This window comes from Oncorhynchus mykiss, unplaced genomic scaffold, assembly GCF_013265735.2.
Source record: "Oncorhynchus mykiss isolate Arlee unplaced genomic scaffold, USDA_OmykA_1.1 un_scaffold_216, whole genome shotgun sequence".
NCBI classification, from domain to species: Eukaryota; Metazoa; Chordata; class Actinopteri; order Salmoniformes; family Salmonidae; genus Oncorhynchus; species Oncorhynchus mykiss.
Window position 1 is genome coordinate 436,401 of NW_023493686.1, and position 19,307 is coordinate 455,707.

General features: G+C 43.0%; 1 protein-coding gene across 3 annotated transcripts; it reads right to left on the reverse strand.

Moving 5' to 3' along the window:
* Positions 1-4,458: 4,458 nt before the first annotated feature.
* Positions 4,459-18,734, reverse strand: LOC110485369 (oocyte zinc finger protein XlCOF6). 3 transcript variants are annotated; one of them, XM_036973019.1, is made up of 4 exons: positions 18,528-18,734; positions 9,841-10,487; positions 9,646-9,792; positions 4,459-7,611 (listed from the first exon to the last, which is right to left on the reverse strand). In XM_036973019.1, the coding sequence occupies exons 2-4, from the start codon at positions 10,415-10,417 to the stop codon at positions 6,122-6,124; spliced, it is 2,214 nt and encodes a 737-aa protein (XP_036828914.1). In that variant the 5' UTR covers positions 10,418-10,487; positions 18,528-18,734; the 3' UTR covers positions 4,459-6,121. The 3 variants fall into 3 exon arrangements, with proteins under 3 accessions (XP_036828914.1, XP_036828912.1, XP_036828913.1); XM_036973017.1 differs by having other exon boundaries at positions 9,646-10,487; XM_036973018.1 differs by having other exon boundaries at positions 9,646-10,487; positions 18,452-18,734.
* Positions 18,735-19,307: the final 573 nt, after the last annotated feature.

Genomic DNA, 19,307 nt, shown 5'->3' on the forward strand with positions numbered 1-19,307 from the left:
GCCTGATTACCAACAATGACGAGACAGCCTACGGGGAGGAGGTGATGGCCCTGGTGGAGTGGTGCCAGGAAAATAACCTCTACCTCAACAAAATGAAGGAGCTGATCGTGGACTTCAGGAAACAGCAGAGGGAATACACCCCTATCCACATCGACGGGACCGCAGTGGAGAAAGTGAAAAGCTTCAAGTTCCTCGGCGGACACATCACTGAAAATCTGAAATGGTCCACCCACACAGACAGTGTGGTGAAGGTGGCACAACAGCGTCTCTTCAACCTCAGGAGGCTGAAGAAATGTGTCTTGGCCCCTAAGACCCTCACAAACCTTTACAGATGCACAATTGAGAGCATGTCAGGCTGTATCACAGCCTGGTACGGCAACTGCACTGCCAGCAACTGCAGGGCTCTCCAGAGGGTGGTGCTGTCTGTCCAACGCATCACTGGGGGCACCCTGCCTGCCCTCCAGGACACCTACAGTACCGGATGCCACAGGAAGGCCAAAAAGATCATCAAGGACATCAACTACCCGAGCCACGGCCTGTTCACCCCGCTTACAATCCAGAAGGTGAGGTCAGTATAGGTGCATCAGAGCTGGGTCCGAGAGACTGAAAAACAGCTTCTATCTCAAGACCATCAGACTGTTAAATAGCCGTCACTAGTCGGCTGCCACCCGGTTACTCAGCCCTGCACCTTAGGGGCTGCTGCTTTATATACATAGACATGGAATCACTGGTCACTTTAATAATATTTACATACTGCATTACTCATCTCATATGTAGTGTATTAGTGTATTATATTCAACTGTATTTTAGTCTATGCTTTACGCATCTCATATATATATATATTATATACAGTGCCTTGCGAAAGTATTCGGCCCCCTTGAACTTTGCGACCTTTTGCCACATTTCAGGCTTCAAACATAAAGATATAAAACTGTATTTTTTTGTGAAGAATCAACAACAAGTGGGACACAATCATGAAGTGGAACAACATTTATTGGATATTTCAAACTTTTTTAACAAATCAAAAACTGAAAAATTGGGCGTGCAAAATTATTCAGCCCCCTTAAGTTAATACTTTGTAGCGCCACCTTTTGCTGCGATTACAGCTGTAAGTCGCTTGGGGTATGTCTCTATCAGTTTTGCACATCGAGAGACTGACATTTTTTCCCATTCCTCCTTGCAAAACAGCTCGAGCTCAGTGAGGTTGGATGGAGAGCATTTGTGAACAGCAGTTTTCAGTTCTTTCCACAGATTCTCGATTGGATTCAGGTCTGGACTTTGACTTGGCCATTCTAACACCTGGATATGTTTATTTTTGAACCATTCCATTGTAGATTTTGCTTTATGTTTTGGATCATTGTCTTGTTGGAAGACAAATCTCCGTCCCAGTCTCAGGTCTTTTGCAGACTCCATCAGGTTTTCTTCCAGAATGGTCCTGTATTTGGCTCCATCCATCTTCCCATCAATTTTAACCATCTTCCCTGTCCCTGCTGAAGAAAAGCAGGCCCAAACCATGATGCTGCCACCACCATGTTTGACAGTGGGGATGGTGTGTTCAGCTGTGTTGCTTTTACGCCAAACATAACGTTTTGCATTGTTGCCAAAAAGTTAATTTTGGTTTCATCTGACCAGAGCACCTTCTTCCAAATGTTTGGTGTGTCTCCCAGGTGGCTTGTGGCAAACTTTAAACAACACTTTTTATGGATATCTTTAAGAAATGGCTTTCTTCTTGCCACTCTTCCATGAAGGCCAGATTTGTGCAATATACGACTGATTGTTGTCCTATGGACAGAGTCTCCCACCTTAGCTGTAGATCTCTGCAGTTCATCCAGAGTGATCATGGGCCTCTTGGCTGCATCTCTGATCATTCTTCTCCTTGTATGAGCTGAAAGTTTAGAGGGACGGCCAGGTCTTGGTAGATTTGCAGTGGTCTGATACTCCTTCCATTTCAATATTATCGCTTGCACAGTGCTCCTTGGGATGTTTAAAGCTTGGGAAATCTTTTTGTATCCAAATCCGGCTTTAAACTTCTTCACAACAGTATCTCGGACCTGCCTGGTGTGTTCCTTGTTCTTCATGATGCTCTCTGCGCTTTTAACGGACCTCTGAGACTATCACAGTGCAGGTGCATTTATACAGAGACTTGATTACACATAGTTGGATTGTATTTATCATTAGTCATTTAGGTCAACATTGGATCATTCAGAGATCCTCACTGAACTTCTGGAGAGAGTTTGCTGCACTGAAAGTAAAGGGGCTGAATAATTTTGCACGTCAATTTTTCAGTTTTTGATTTGTTAAAAAAGTTTGAAATATCCAATAAATGTCGTTCCACTTAATGATTGTGTCCCACTTGTTGTTGATTCTTCACAAAAAAATACAGTTTTATATTTTTATGTTTGAAGCCTGAAATGTGGCAAAAGGTCGCAAAGTTCAAGGGGGCCGAATGCTTTCGCAAGGCACTGTATATATATATATATATATATATATATATATATATATATATATACACTGTATTCTATCCTATTCTACTGTATCTTAGTCTATGCATTACTCATTTCATATGTATATACTGTATTCTATTCTACTGTATCTTAGTTAATGCCACTCCGACATTGCTCATCCTAATATTTATATATTTCTTAATTCCATTCTTTTACTTTTAGATTTTGTGTATTGTTAGATACTACTGCACTGGTGAAGCTAGGAATACAAGCATTTCACTACACCCGCAATAACATCTGCTAAATATGTGTATGTGACCAATAACATCTGCTAAATATGTGTATGTGACCAATAACATCTGCTAAATATGTGTATGTGACCAATAACATCTGCTAAATATGTGTATGTGACCAATAACATCTGCTAAATATGTGTATGTGACCAATAACATCTGCTAAATATGTGTATGTGACCAATAACATCTGTTAAATATGTGTATGTGACCAATAACATCTGTTAAATATGTGTATGTGACCAATAACATCTGTTAAATATGTGTATGTGACCAATAACATCTGTTAAATATGTGTATGTGACCAATACAATTTGATTTGACTAACCTTACTGAAGCAAAAATCACTTGTTGGCCTATCTGCTGGCACAAATCTACTACTCACTCCGATCCTCTCAGGATCCCTCCACCTTGACCCATCCTCCTCTACTTTCTTCACCGCCTCAGCATATGACAATTTCTGGACAAATCGGACTCCAGCCACTTCAACCTGCCTCTCTCACACCTGACACTTCCGATCACCGGCAACTTTGGTACCCCTACAGTTGACACACACCACTTTATCCACCGAAACTACACAATCATCTGTCCCATGCCTTCCTGCACACTTGCCACATCTTGCAATCTCCCTCCTACACACTGCTGCAACATGACCATAAACGTTAACCCGGAAACAGAGCAGTGGATTTGTCACACAAGCACTAACAGGATAACGGATGTATCCTAACATGACTTTGTCTGGTAGAGACTGACTCAAAACTCAGAAGAACTGACAGTTCTGACAGTGACTCCTGTTTCACCACACTCACCGCCGGGTCTGTGACGCACCAAACGGCAAGCGTCACAAACACCAGGAATCTTCAACTTCAATTGCTCCATCTCCACACATAACGCTACCCCATAAAAATCACTCCATTCAATGGTGTCCTGTTCCTAAGAGCAAGGCAAGAAACAGATCTTGACCCAAGTTGCGTGACACGGAGCGCACACTCCCAGCGCCCACTCCCTTGAAAGTTGTGGTTCAGGTAGGCTATGTACCAATTTCAGGTTCAGGTAGGCTATGTACCAATTTCAGGTTCAGGTAGGCTATGTACCAATTTCAGGTTCAGGTAGGCTATGTACCAAGGTTGGTGACACCCCTCCCTCACTCCCTCCCTCTCTCCCTAGACTGACACCCCTCGCTCTGTCTCTCCCTCTCTCTCTAGACTGACACTCCTCCCTCTCTCTCTAGACTGACACCCCTCCCTTCCTCCCTCTCTCTCTAGACTGACACCCCTCCCGCTCTCTAGACTGACACCCTTCCCACTCTCCCTCTCTCTCTAGACTGACACTCCTCCCTCTCTCTCTAGACTGACACCCCTCGCTCTGTCTCTCCCTCTCTCTCTAGACTGACACCCCTCCCTCAATCCCTAGACTGACATCCCTCCCTCTCTAGACTGACACCCCTCCCTCCCTCGACTCCCTCTCTAGACTGACACCCCTCCATCCCTCCCTCCCTCTCTAGACTGACACCCCTCCCTCCCTCCCTCCCTCTCTAGACTGACACCCCTCCATCCCTCCCTCCCTCTCTAGACTGACACCCCTCCCTCCCTCCCTCTCTAGACTGACACCCCTCCCTTCCTCCCTCCCTCTCTAGACTGACACCCCTCCCTCCCTCTCTAGACTGACACCCCTCCCTCCCTCCCTCCCTCTCTAGACTGACACCCCTCCCTCCCTCCCTCTCTAGACTGACACCAAAGTCCTTTCCCATTATTGATGTGTATTCTATTAACGATCTGTGTTGATTGTTGTGTGTGTTTTAGTGTTATCTTGTCCATAAACTGCTTACAGTGTAAGGAAACCAGTATGTCATTTTGTTATTAGGGTGAACTAACTTGTTTTTAAACTACAACTTTGTTGATTGTAATTGTGTGTTATCATCTGATGGCTCATATAAATTGTTACTAGTGTCTTTTCCACAGCAGTACAAGTGAAAAAGAAAAAAAATCTGTACAAATGTTTCATTGATGTCGACTGTATGCAGATATGACCTGTATTTACTGTCTGTCTGATGTTCCCGTTCATACAGGAGACGTGACTATTGTGGATCCTCTGGGGAGCCTCAACAACATCATGAAGCTGACTAGGCAGAGAAGAGTCTCTCGATTTCCACCGGGGACCAGTATGAAATATGGTGAAAAATGTCTGCGCTCATTACTAAGTCACTTTGGATAAGAGCATCTGCTAAATGACTTAAATGTTAAGCCTTACCTCTGCTCTGTCTGTGGGGAAATGCTGTGCTCAATCAACCCATCTGAAAGTACGCCAGCGCACACAAGAGAGAAGACATAAGGTTGCCATAGACACCATAAAAAAAAACACGTGAATTTTTGTAATGATTTGGGGGTGAAGGTGGCCCACTAGGGACTTACACATCCATAAATCACTTACAGTCCTTGTCTTATTTAATGTAAGCCTGCTGAAATGTATACATATACACAATGTCAGTCCGGAGTTCACGCCAGTCAAACTCAATCAAGCCCAGATAAAGTATTTGAAAAGATTTCAGTCACAATGTACACAATGTTAATTAACAATGTAATACTAAGTATGTTTAAACAATGTAAAATACAAATAAAAGCTAGTTCATCACAGAATGGTTATCAGTAATTATGAGCTGTCTTTTGCCATGTGATTTCATTCTTTAATTGTGTCTTCATGTATGTGTGTATGTGCAGACATGCATGTTCGTGTGTGTGGTTGCGTGTACATGCATGTGTGGTGCAATGCATACATATGTGTGCGTGTTCTCTGATATATACAGGGAACTGCCAAAAGAGAAGGAAACACTACATTTGGCAAGTAGGTGTATAGAAAGCAGGTGCGGTTTTCTGAGTTAATTAACATCTTATAAAAATGACCATTATTTTGGCTACAAGAGATCTCTTTGACTTTGATATTGATCTGTGTGGAAAGGAAATGAGGAATAACTAGCCAGTTGCACAACTAAATGCCTTCAACCTTCCGCATCTAAACCCTCTGAATCACAGAGGTGCGGCGGCTGCCTTAATCCACGTCATATGTGCCCAGGGAGCAGTTGTTGTTGGGTACTAACTGGCTAGCTCAAGGGCAGAACAGCAGATTTTTTTCCTAACCTTTGCCGGCTCGGGGATTCAAACCAGCGATCTTTCTGTTACCGGCCAAACGCACTTAACCGCTAGGCTACCTGCCGCCCTCTGGGTTTGTCTGCGTGTGTGAGTGTTTGTGTCTCTCTCTCTCTGGGGGTTAGATTGTAAGCAAAACAACAAATTGATGTCTTCTGTAGGTTAAACAAAGTTATTCTCCATAGACAGAGCTAGAATCGTCTTGAGGACATTCAGCACAGAGTACATCACCTGCAGGATGTCAATGTCCTTTCTTATGTTTCAACATGGCTACTAAATAGGTGAACCTCTCCCTGCATATATCACAGCTGTAAGGCTTCTCTCCAGTGTGAGTGCGCTTGTGTACAGCCAGTGCGTCGGTTCGGGAAAACCTCTTCCCGCACTGATCACAGGCGTGAGGCTTCTCTCCAGTATGAGTTCTCTTGTGTGCAGCCAGGTTTTGTGACCGACTGAAGCTCTTCCCACAGACAAAGCATGGGTAAGGTTTCTCCCCAGTGTGGGTTCGCTGGTGAATCACCAAAGAATTATACTGAGAAAATCTCTTTCCACATTGATCACAGACGTATGGCAGCTCACCGGTGTGCACACGCTGGTGTGTTGTTAAACCTTGGCGGAATATGAAGCTCCTGCCACAGTCGGTGCAGTGGTATGGTTTCACTCCTTGGTGTATCTTCATGTGCGTTCTGAAGTTGCTTGGATGGTTGAAGGTCTTCCCGCACAGGTCGCAGACAATGGACTTCTCTTTACTGTGCCTTTTCTGGTGTTTCTTCAGATAAATTGGATGAGAGAAACAATGCCCACACTCAGAGCAGCGATAAGTTCTCTCTCCCCGGTCATGGGTCAGCTGGTGAAATTTAAGATTACCTTTTGTAGTAAAACACGCTCCACATTTAGAGCAGTGGAAGGGCCTTTCGTCAGAGGGCTTGTGTTTGTGTTTGTGTGCTTTCAGTAAACTGGCGTGAATGAACCGCATTCCGCAGACGGAACATTGGAATGGTTTCTCTTCAGTATGCATTCTCATATGGAAATTAAAGGATGCCGAAATACAAAACTTCTTCTCGCAGTAGGAGCATTGGTAAGGCCTTTCTGCGGCAGGAATGTGTGTTTGCTCGTGTGCTTTCAGAGTGGATTTCTGAGCAAAACTTTTCTTGCACTTGGAGCATTGAAATGGTTTCTCTCCTGTGTGTTTTCTTTGATGGTTTTTGAAGGTTGATAAAAAACTGTAGCTCTTCCCGCAGTCAGAGCAGTGGTAAGACCTTTCTGCGGGAGGCTCATGTACCGTCTTCTCATGTATTTTTCGATAGTGGTTGTTTGCAAAACCTTTCCCACACTTGGAGCATTGGAATAGTTTATTTTCGGTGTGGGTGCTTTGATGGATTTTCAAGCTTGATAAAACACTGAAACTCTTTCCGCAGTCAGAGCAGTGGTGAGGTTTCTTCCCTGTGTGCATCTGCTGGTGAATCTTAAGAGTCATTTTTTGACTGAAAGTATCCCCACACTGTGAGCAGCGGTAAGGTTTCTCTCTCGTATGGATTCTTCTGTGCATTTTGAGTGTTGCTAGACAGCCGAAAGTCTTCCCACACTCAGAGCAGCAGTGGTGTGGTTTCTTCCCTGTATGTCTCTGCGGTTGTTTATTGAGGTGTTTTGATGTGGGGAGACTCCAGTCTGTGTTGTCAGCATGAGGTTGTTGTTGAGGCTCCCCAGAAGATCCATGGTTGCCACGTCTCTCTCCTGTGTGAAAGAGACAAACAGTGAATACAGTTTGTCCAACAGAAGAAAGTGACAAAATACTGAGGTGTTACAGTCCCTTCCAAGTATTCACACCCCTTGATTTTTTTCCACGTTGGTTGTGTTACAGCCTGAATTTACACACATTTCCCCATAATATCAAGGTGGAATGATCTTTTTAGAGATTTTTGCAAATTAATAAAAAATGAAAAGGTGAAAAATCTTCAGTCAACCCATTTGTTATGGCAAACCTAAATAAGTTCAGGAGTATAATATTTTTTTTATAAAACAGACCTTGAATAACCCTTGGAACCTGGTGAAGTTATTAAACACACTTTGGACGGTGTATCAATACACCCAGTCACTACAAATATAAAGGCGTCTTTCCTAACGCGGTTGCCGGAGAGGAAGGAAACTGCTCGGGAATTGAAGACTAATGGCTGTGATAGGAGAAAACAGAGTGAAAAGAAGGAAGCCTGTACAAGGCTCTGCATCTGTCCTCGTGCTCCTAGACCTTACTGCCACTTTTGACACCATCGATCACCACATTATTTTGGAGAGATTGGAAACCCTAATTGGTCTAACATGGACAAGTTCTTGCTTGGTTGTCAGAAAGATATAATTTTGTCTCTGTGGATGGTTTGTCCTCTGACAAATCAATTGTAAGTTTCGGGGTGTTCCTCAAGGTTCTGTTTTAGGACCATTATTTAGTCTATTTCTTGGTGATGTCATTCGGAAACACAATGGCAACTTTCACTGCTATGCGGACAACACATTGCTGTAAATTTTGATGAAACATGTTGAAGCACCAAAATTGTTTACCCTGGAAGCGGATGGGGTCAAATGTTTTACTTTTAAACTGTGAAAAAATGAAGATGCTAGTTCTAGGTCCCAAGAAACAGAGAGATCTGCTGTTTGATCTGACAATTAATATTAATGGTTGTACAGTCGTCTCAAATAAAACGGTAGGACATCAGCGTTACCCTAGACCCCATCTTTGTAACATTGCTACCCAGATAAGCACTACATGCACTTCAGTTACTGCTGCTAACCACTGTGGTGGAAATGTAATATTCATTATGTACTATACTGTTTAATTAGACATACTATGCTGTTTTACTTAGAGATTTTTACGATCGGCAGGAATTTAGCTATGTGGGAAGTGCAGGGAGGAACAGAGAATGGTGGCGATATCAGCTATCTTGATCTACATAGACAAGCTCAATTACTTTTTACAACTCTGTTCCCAGGGCCTGATTCTGCACATCTGCTAACTGTCACAAAGATAAAAGGATGTACTTACTTTAAGAGGAGATAGATAACTTTGTTCGTGGAGCTTTCAACACATAACTACTCTTAGTGATGGTTGATTGCTTCATTTTTGCAAATCTTATACTAAATTGTTTTTTTTTTTAGAATCTGCAGTCTCTCTTACTATAGAATTCTGCAACACCACGGCTGCTAGAATCTTGACTAGAACCAAAACAATAACTATCATATTACTCCAGTGATAGCCTCTACACTGACTTCCTGTTAAGGCTAGGTAATGGAATGATGTGAGAGATAGAGGATAGACAGAGAGATGGGGCAGAGGCAGAGAGAGAGAGGTAATGAAGTGATGTGAGAGAGGGAGGATAGACAGAGAGATGGGGCAGAGGCAGAGAGAGGTAATGGAGTGATGTGAGAGAGGGAGGATAGACAGAGAGATGGGGCAGAGGCAGAGAGAGGTAATGGAGTGATGTGAGAGAGGGAGGATAGACAGAGAGATGGGGCAGAGGCAGAGAGAGGTAACGGAGTGATGTGAGAGAGGGAGGATAGACAGAGAGATGGGGCAGAGGCAGAGAGAGGTAATGGAGTGATGTGAGAGGGCAGAGGGGTGCACTGCATGTCACTGTGCTCTATGTTTAACGAATCTACAATGAAAAAATGTATTGATGTAACTTACAAAACGTTGATATCAAACTGCACTGTAAATTAGACAACTAAACTTCACAATGGTACTTAGAACCCAAACAAAAGGTATCCTGCTGCACTTACTTTGATGAATCACGTCTCCTTCCTCCTCCTCGTCTCCTTCCTCCTCCTCGTCTCCTTCCACCTCCTCGTCGTCTCCTCCTCCAGCAGTTCCTCTCAACCCTGGTGTTTTCCTGCAGTCGACCAGCCGCACAGACACCCTCTTCAGACCCAGCAGTAAGGCATTACCAGGAGAGGACTCACTCACTCTCTTCAGACCCTGCAGTAAGGCATTACCAGGAGAGGACAGAGAGGGGGACCCACTCATTCTCTTCTCTCTCTGCTCTGGTGTGTGTCTCTCTGGTGCTGGTTCTGCCTCCAGCCCTTTGCTAGGCAACAAATCTCTGTCTTCCACACATTCTTCGTTGCAGTCTACAGCATCCTCGTCATCAAAGGATTGGCTGGGACTTATGGGTTCCCCCTTCAGCCTTTTGCTAGGTAACCAATCCATGTCCTTCTGGTTCTCGTCTTCATCACAGTCTACAGCATCGTCATCAATGGATTGGCTGGGACTCAAAGGTGCACCGATACCCTCCTCCTGTATCTTCCTGATGTCCTCTTTCAGTTGGAGTAACCAAGACATTCCCTGCTCCTCCGATTCCATTGAATCTGCATTTTCCCAAAGTTCCTCCAGGATTTTACGGCACAATGAGTGATGGTGATTGTTTCCTTGAACATCAGAGCCATCCTTGCCACCGATTCCACTGCGTTCACACAGGCAGCGTAAATTGTCGTTGGTTAAAGTGTATAAACTCTGTTCCATTTCATCCATCAACGTTTCCCTCTCTCCACTCATGTTGTCCTGCTCACGTGGCAACAACAGCAATGAAGTCAATGTCAAGACAGATATAGTTCAGTTAGATGACCTGTAATGAAAATTAAAGATTAGAACACATTAACGATTGCATCTGTCATTTCACCCTACGATTTTGCTTATTTTTACTTTGAGTGTTAAATTAGTTTAGGAATATTCAGGCATGTTTAAATTAAATATTCATGTTGGTATAGTCACAAAATGACATGAAAAGGTTATGCATGTCAAGATGACATGGTGGTTTACATCTATTGTGTTTTGCCTTAGTTTGATTAATACCTAGGAACTAAGATGACATCATATATGAAGGGAACCATTTCAATTACGGCGGGCATGGGGTCCCTACTTGAGGATCTTCGGGCTAGTGTTGGGGTAGTGTTGGCACTAGTGTGGGCTAGTGTTGGGGTAGTGTGGGCTAGTGTTGGGACTAGTGTTGGGACTAGTGTTGGCACTAGTGTTGGCACTAGTGGTGGGCTAGTGTGGGCTGGTGTTGGGGTGGTGTTGGGGTGGTGTTGGGGTGGTGTTGGGGTGGTGTTGGGGTAGTGTTGGGGTGGTGTTGGGGTGGTGTTGGGGTGGTGTTGGGCTAGTGTTGGGGTGGTGTTGGGCTAGTGTTGGGGTGGTGTTGGGGTGGTTGGAAGACGTGGGGCCTAAAAGGGTTACTTTGTGTTCAGACTGCCGCTGCCCTGGTCACGCTGAGAGAAGGGAAGTCTAGAGCACAACCAGACTTGTTAAATCGAGCTGTTGATGGAGCTTAATAGGGTGGAAAGCTTCTCTGTCAAATGGCACCTCCTGCTCTCTGTTACTGTGGATATTTGAAAGGTCGATTGGATTTACTCATATTGTCATCATGGACAACATGCAGCGTGTAGCTACAGCTTTCAATACCAGTGTTGTCCTGAATACAGCTGCTGGTATCGACGCAGCTCTGTCTTTTGTGGCTAAAGCAGTCTGGACTGGTTGAAGCCGAGGGGGAAGGATTATTTTGGAAGTGTTTCAGTCTGCCGTGAATCATCATTATCCATACACCGGTAAGAGTCTACAGTTAAAATGCTAAGATGGCTACATACGTTATTGTCTCAACTGTATCAAAAAGTTGTTTTCATTGCTAGCTATTGTTCGCTATATAGCTAGTTAGATAAACAGTTGCATTCAGGTAAAGTTGTAGCCAGATAGCTAGCTGAGCTGCCCAGCCGCATTCTGCTGTTAAGGTTGATAGCTGATGTGCTAAGCCCTGCATGACGATCCTCTTTCTCATGTTTGTCATGTTCAACTAGCTAGCTACTGACAATAGCCACTGTGGTGCGAATGCTAATCAAACCCCATTTTAAGTGATTAGGGACACATGCTAAGTTGGTTAGCTAGCGAGCCAGAATGAAATTATCAATAAATAGCTAGCTAGCTATTGGACAATAGATGTCAAGGTCGTTTTCCCTTGCATGTTCAACTAGCTATATGAATACCACTTACATCTAGGCAGCTGGTAATTATGAAGCTAAATATTTGCTAAATCTAGCTAGTAATCTTGTGTCTGCATTGCCATTGTTGGACTGGAAGCAGGTTAAGTGTGTACAGGGCGTTTTAGTACAGCTGTAGAGGTCAACAGGAAATAACAATCTATAAGATTAATGAATGTTTTAAACCCCTTTTTCTGGAATTTGTCTTTCAACATAAACGTGCTCTCCAGGAGATGATCAAGGGTGAACAAGAAACACATCACTTTTGTCCTGCCCTCTTAGGCCTGACCCCCCCCCCCCCTATCTGAGATATCTACTGCAGCCCTCATCCTCCACATACAACACCCGTTATGCCAGTCACATTCTGTTAAAGGTCCCCAAAGCACACACACCCCTGGGTCGCTCTTCTTTTCAGTTCGCTGCACCTAGCAACTGGAACGAGCTGCAACAAACACTCAAACTGGACAGTTTTATCTCAATGTCTTCATTTAAAGACTCAATCATGGAGACTCTTACTGACACTTCTGGCTGCTTTGCGTGATGTATTGTTGTCTCTACCTTCTTGCCCTTTGTGCTGTTGTCTGGGCCCAATAATGTTTGTAACATGTTTTGTGCTGCTATGTTGTTTTGCTACCATGTTGTGTTGTCATGTGTTGCTGCCTTGCTATGTTGTTGTCTTTAGGTCTCTCTTTATGTAGTGTTGTGTTGTCTCTCTTGACGTGATGTGTTTTGTCCTATATATATATATATATATATATATATATATATATATATATATATATATATATATATATATATATGTTATTTATTTTAAATCCGAGCCCCCGTCCTCGCAGGAGGTCTTTTGCCTTTTGGTAGGCCGTCATTGTAAATAAGAATTTTTTCTTAACTGACCTGCCTAGTTAAATAAAGGTTAAATAAATAAAAATAATGGGTTAATTAATGTTATTTCTGGTATGCAAGGTCTATTTGTCTATTTTAGTCTGCTTTCCTCCTTTAATTGTCTGGAGCCTAGTGTTGTTGTGGCCAAGTAGTTTTCACTCAGATGGAACCAGGTTTCAGCTGCTGTGCAACGTTGATGTCCTTCCTCCCAGAGATGTGAAAGCATCCCCCCTGGACTGGACACAACCCGGGAAACATAGTTTGAGAAGATCAGGACTTTTGCAATGAAAATGCCATGGACATTTCATGTCCTGCACCAAAAGGGCAGGACAGAAATATGCTCTCAGGCTAGATTCCTTTGTCCATATCATTACCTTTAGTACTTGAAGTTAATACAGGAAGGATGTGTAGTTTAACACCATGTGTTCTAATTTGCTCACAGAGACAGTAATTCAATAAGATCTAAATGCATATGTAAATGTACATGTAAATGCATATGTAAATGCATATGTAAATGCATATGGAAATGCATATGGAAATGCTGCCAAATGGTTTTATTCATGTCGGCTACACCGTTCCACGATTCGCCTGCAAAATCATCATGTTGTCCTGCATGTGGGTATTTTCAAATGTGGTCACCTTAGGCATGTGTCTGTACAGTTTCGCTCTGTTGCGCGCAGTAAAACAGACACATGAAAGCAATTGAAGTTGAATTCATCGATGGGAGCGGATGATAAGGGAATTTCTATGCTTAAAAAGGTAATGACTAAACAATTCCACCCTGAAACGTAATTACTACATTATGTAACAGATATAATTAGACAAACTTAACTATTAGTAATCATTCGATTCTGTAACATGTATAATGAATTAGAATGATAAACTTCAGTCTGATAAGGTTTGGTCGAGACAACTAGAAATGTGTGTGTGACTAAGAAGATACCGAGAACAATTAAACTGTGTATGACCTGACCTGGCTAGAACTCTGAGAAACTTACGGCAGGACAGAGAGTCCTGTCAAGGTTCCTCTAATCTCAGGGGAATGGAACTGCCAGTTTGCTAGTGATAAACAGTGGTGAGAACCAGGGGAAGGATACATTCCACCTACTGTTCGTGTGTATGTATGTGCGTAGGCTATCTACTGTTTGTGTGGAGGTATGTGCGTAGGCTATCTACTGTTTGTGTGGAGGTATGTGCGTAAGTAGGAAGTGAGTTATAAAATGGCATGTCTTTCTATTGTGGACTTCAGAACGTTCTAGTGAATAAACTTTACAGGCCTTTTGCATAAGCTGAGTCTTTGCCTAATTATTATTAAACTCAGGGTCTTGCAAACCTCGGGGATTAGTCAGCGCTTAAATAATTGTTAGTTACTATCATTAGGATTGAAAATTCTCGTGACAGCGGATCAGGCTGTAATTTCTTAAAGCACATGACTCAACTGTTGACTCATTTATACTCGCTCGGGTAACCGATTAGTAGTAATTTATACCCGCGTGTGAATTTTTGATAACTAACATTACCTTTTCTGTAGGCTACAACAATAACTTGTTGGAACCGAAACGTGGACATTTAAACTTTATGTCAGGTAGAAGATTTGGTCCGTGCCATTAGTATTGATATGATGCAGTGCACTCGTGTGTGGGGCAATGCACTGCCATTTGATGTGCAGCAGGGTGGCAGTGCTTGCTGTGACTTGTAGTGCAGCGCATCGCAGACTAATGGGGGAACTTGAGATAATGTTCAGAGAATACATTTTGGCAAAAGTATTAATTTTCTTCTTTTTTTCCCTTTTTTTTAAAAAACCTTTTTCTCCCCAATTTCGTTTATATCCAATTACGATCGAGTCATGAATCCTCCGAAACATGACCCGCCAAACAGCTCTCCTAAACACGCCAGCCACACCAATGTGTCGGAGGAAACACTGTTTAGCTGACAACCGAAGTGGAGGGCCACAAAGAGCCACTAGAGCGCGATGAGACCCGGGTTCGAGCCAAGTAACAGCTTTCTATCAACATTAAATCTTATTAAAATCTGTTCACATACAGTTGTGGTCAAAAGTTTTTAGAATGACACAAATATTAATTTTCACGAAGTCTGCTGCCTCAGTGTCTTTAGATATTTTTGTCAGATGTTACTATGGAATACTGAAGTATAATTACAAGCATTTCACAAGTGTCAAAGGCTTTTATTTATTGACAATTACATGAAGTTGATACAAAGAGTCAATATTTGCAGTGTTGACCCTTCTTTTTCAAGACCTCTGCAATCCACCCTGGCATGCTGTCAATTAACTTCTGGGCCACATCCTAACGGATGGCAGCCCATTCTTGCATAATCAATGCTTGGACTTTGTCAGAATTTGTGGGTTTTTGTTTGTCCACCTGCCTCTTGAGGATTGACCACACATTCTCAATGGGATTAAGGTCTGGGGGGTTTCCTGGCCATGGACCCAAAATATCTATGTTTTGTTCCCCGAGCCACTTAGTTATCACTTTTGCCTCATGGCAAGGTGCTCCATCATGCTGGAAAAGGCATTGTTCGTCACCAAACTGTTCCTGGATGGTTGGGATAAGTTGCTCTCAGAGGATGTGTTGGTACCATTCTTTATTCATGGCTGAGTTCTTAGAAAAAATTGTGAGTGAGCCCACTCCCTAAGCTGAGAAGCAACCCCACACATGAATGGTCTCAGGATGCTTTAATGTTGTTATGACACAGGACTGATGGTAGCACTCACCTCGTCTTCTCTGGACAAGCATTTTTCCGGATGCCCCATACAATCGGGAAGGGGATTCATCAGAGAAAATGACTTTACCCCAGTCCTCAGCAGTCCAATCCCTGTACCTTTTGCAAAATATCAGTCTGTCCCTGATGTTTTTCCTGGAGAGAAGTGGCTTCTTTGCTGCCCTTCTTGACACCAGGCCATCCTCCAAAAGTATTTGCCTCACTGTGCGTGCAGATGCACTCACACCTGCCTGCTGCCATTCCTGAGCAAGCTCTGTAATGGTGGTGCCCCGATCCCGCAGCTGAATCAACTTTAGGAGATGGTCCTGGCGCTTGCTGGAATTTCTTGGGCGCCCTGAAGCCTTCTTTACAACAATTGAACCGCTTTCCTTGAAGTTCTTGATGATCCAATAAATGGTTGATTTAGATGCAATCTTACTGGCAGCAATCTCCTTGCCTGTGAATCCCTTTTTGTGCAAAGCAATGATGACGGCACGTGTTTCCTTGCAGGTAACCATGGTAGACAGAGGAAGAATAATGATTCCAAGCACCCTTTGAAGCTTCCAGTCTGTTATTCAAACTCAATCAGCATGACAGAGTGATCTCCAGCCTTGTCCTCATCAACACTCACACACCTGTGTTAACGAGAGAATCACTGACATGATGTCAGCTGGTCCTTTAATGGCAGGGCTGAAATACAGTGGAAATGTTTATTTGGGATTCAGTTCATTTGCATGGCAAAGAGGGACTTTGCAATTAAGTGCAATTCATCTGATCACTCTTCATAACATTCTGGAGTATATGAAAATTGCCATCACAGAAACTGAGGCAGCAGACTTTGTGAAAATTAATATTTGTGTCATTCTCAAAACTTTTGGCCACAACTGTACACCCCCAGGAAGAATGACACTTTTTAAATTACAATTCTGACAAGCGAGCACTTAGATATGATCATTTTCATAGCCTGGTTCACCAACTACTTCGCAGACAGATCAGTGTGTCAAATCGGAGGGCCTGTTGTCCGGACCTCTGGCAGTCTCTATGGGGGTACCACAGGGTTCAATTTTCGGGCCGACTCTTTTCTCTGTATATATCAACGATGTCGCTCTTGCTGCGGGTGATTCCCTGATCCACCTCTATGCAGACGACACCATTCTGTATACATCTGGCCCTTCCTTGGACACTGTGTTAACTAACCTCCAGACAAGCTTCAATGCCATACAACACTCCTTCCGTGGCCTCCAACTGCTCTTAAATGCTAGTAAAACCAAATGCATGCTTTTCAACCGTTCGCTGCCCGCACCCGCCCGCCCGCCCAACCAGCATCACTACTCTGGATGGTTCTGACCTAGAATATGTGGACACCGACAAATACCTAGGTGTCTGACTAGACTGTAAACTCTCCTTCCAGACTCATATCAAACATCTCCAATCCAAAATCAAATCCAGAATCGGCTTTCTATTTTGCAACAAAACCTCCTTCCCTCACGCCGCCAAACTTACCCTAGTAAAACTGACTATCCTACCGATCCTCGACTTCAGCGATGTCAACTACAAAATAGCTTCCAATACTCTACTCAGCAAACTGGATGCAGTCAATCACAGTGCCATCCGTTTTGTGACCAAAGCCCTTTATACCACCCACCACTGCGACCTGTATGCTCTAGTCGGCTGGCCCTCGCTACACATTCGTCGCCAGACCCACTGGCTCCAGGTCATCTATAAGTCTATGCTAGGTAAAGCCCCGCCTTATCTCAGTTCACTGGTCACGATAACAACACCCATCCGTAGCACGCGCTCCAGCAGGTATATCTCACTGGTCGTCCCCAATGCCAGCACCTCTTTGGCCGCCTTTCCTTCCAGTTCTCTGCTGACAGTGACTGGAATGAATTACAAAAATCGCTGAAGCTGGAGACTTAGACTTCCCTCACTAACTTTAAACATCAGCTATCTGAGCAGCTAACCGATCGCTGCAGCTATACATAGTCCATCTGTAAATAGCCCACCCAATCTACCTACCTCATCCCCATATTATTTGTATTTACTACTCTGCTCTTTTGCACACCAGTATCACTACTTGCACATCATCATCTGCTCATCCAACACTCCAGTGTTAATCTGCTAAATTATAATTACTTCGATACTATGGCCTATTTATTGGCTTACCTCCTCACGCCATTTGCACACACTGTTTATAGACTTAATTTTTTATATTGTGTTATTGACTGTACGTTTGTTTATTCCATGTGTAAGTCTATGTTGTTTGTGTCGCACTGCTTTGTTTTATCTTGGTGAGGTCCCAGTTGTAAATGAGAACTTGTTCTCAACTAGCTTACCTGGTTAAATAAAGGTGAAATTTAAAAAAAAATGAATGTCTGGGAATGATGTAGAATAAGGCATTTGTGAAAATTCCTAAGCAATATATTCAGCTGGTGTTGCGTGTTGGTAAATCCATCAACTATTCTGCATCAGGCGCACACAGACCAGACTGCTCTGAAATCGGAGTAGATAGCCAGAGCGACTTCTACAACCGCTAGAGATATGCTTACTGGATAGCAGTCGTTCAAGTTCAGCATAGCTAGCTAGCAAAGTGAATCACATTTTTTGCTAGCTAACCAAATGACACCTGGATCTAGTTGTAGCCACCGAAAAACGATGAGGGGTTAAAAATCGGTCACTCAACCACTCCTCCAATGACATGACATCCTCCCAGCAGCTAGCTAATATGAGGCTCCGTGCTTTAAACTTGCCACATAAACAGATACGCTAGCCTATTAGCCACGTTATAACTGCCTTGTGATCATTGCTAGTTTGATTGTATTGACATTCCCAGCCTTAGTTACATTCGTCCGTTTTTGTCCAAAATATTGAGTAATTGAAACTGAAACAGTGCATTCCGAATATAGGCAGCAAACAATTGCCCAGGCCAGCTGTGATTTACAGAACATTTGCTACCTACCAGTTAAAGTAGAAAAGCTAACGTTAGCTAGCTAACAGGCCAGCGCGTCTCTGTCCAACCTGAACAAGAAGTATACCTCGTGACTTTCGCTTGATGTTCCTTCGACAACGTTGTTTGAGATCAGTTTTAAACTGTATTTTGGAGTTTGAATGTAGAAATTCCCACTATGTTGGAAGACTGATCTAGTTAGGGTTAGCTGCTCATTCTTTGCTTGGATCCAATGTATGCTATGCCGTCATCACACACAGACCAGACCAATCGAGTATCGATAGATCCATGGTAAACTCTATGGCTAGAGCTGTTGTGGCTGAGGATGCTCCTCGTAATCTCACTTCAGGATACATTTTTGGTGCATTTAGAATGTTCTCAGGCAAATGTAAATTGTGAAAAAAATGATTTTTGAAGTTCAGATGAGCTTTTTCTGTGATTTTATTAACATTACGAGAGGTTTACTACGTACTTCTCAACATGAAAAAAGGCGTGCATTGGTAAAAAATGTAATCAAAACACTAACATATATTACTAAATTCTACCTTATAGCATACATCAATTGATAAACCCAAACGGAAAAGTTATACATTGGAATATATTTAAATAACATTGAATTAAACATAAAATGTCAATATATTATTTTTACATATGGGAAAGTATATGAAATAAGATAATTCATCAGGAACACCAATCCCCTGCAACGTGTCCTCTAAACCAGTGCATTTCATATTATTTAGAGATCTGGAAACTCTTCACTAGGTGTTTTCTATTGAACTTCTATTTAGAGATATGGAACCGACCACTAGTTGTTTTCTGTCAGGTGGATGAATTGGCTTGGCAAAGAAGAAATGCTAACTAAGAGAGT

Excerpts from the sequence above, each read along its gene's own strand:
- LOC110485369 (XM_036973017.1), bottom strand. The coding sequence starts at position 10,417 with ATGAGTGGAGAGAGGGAAACGTTGATGGATGAAATGGAACAGAGTTTA. Across the intron at positions 7,612-9,645 it reads AGGAGACGTGATTCATCAAA|GAGAGAGACGTGGCAACCAT; the intron begins GTAAGTGCAGCA and ends TCTTTCACACAG.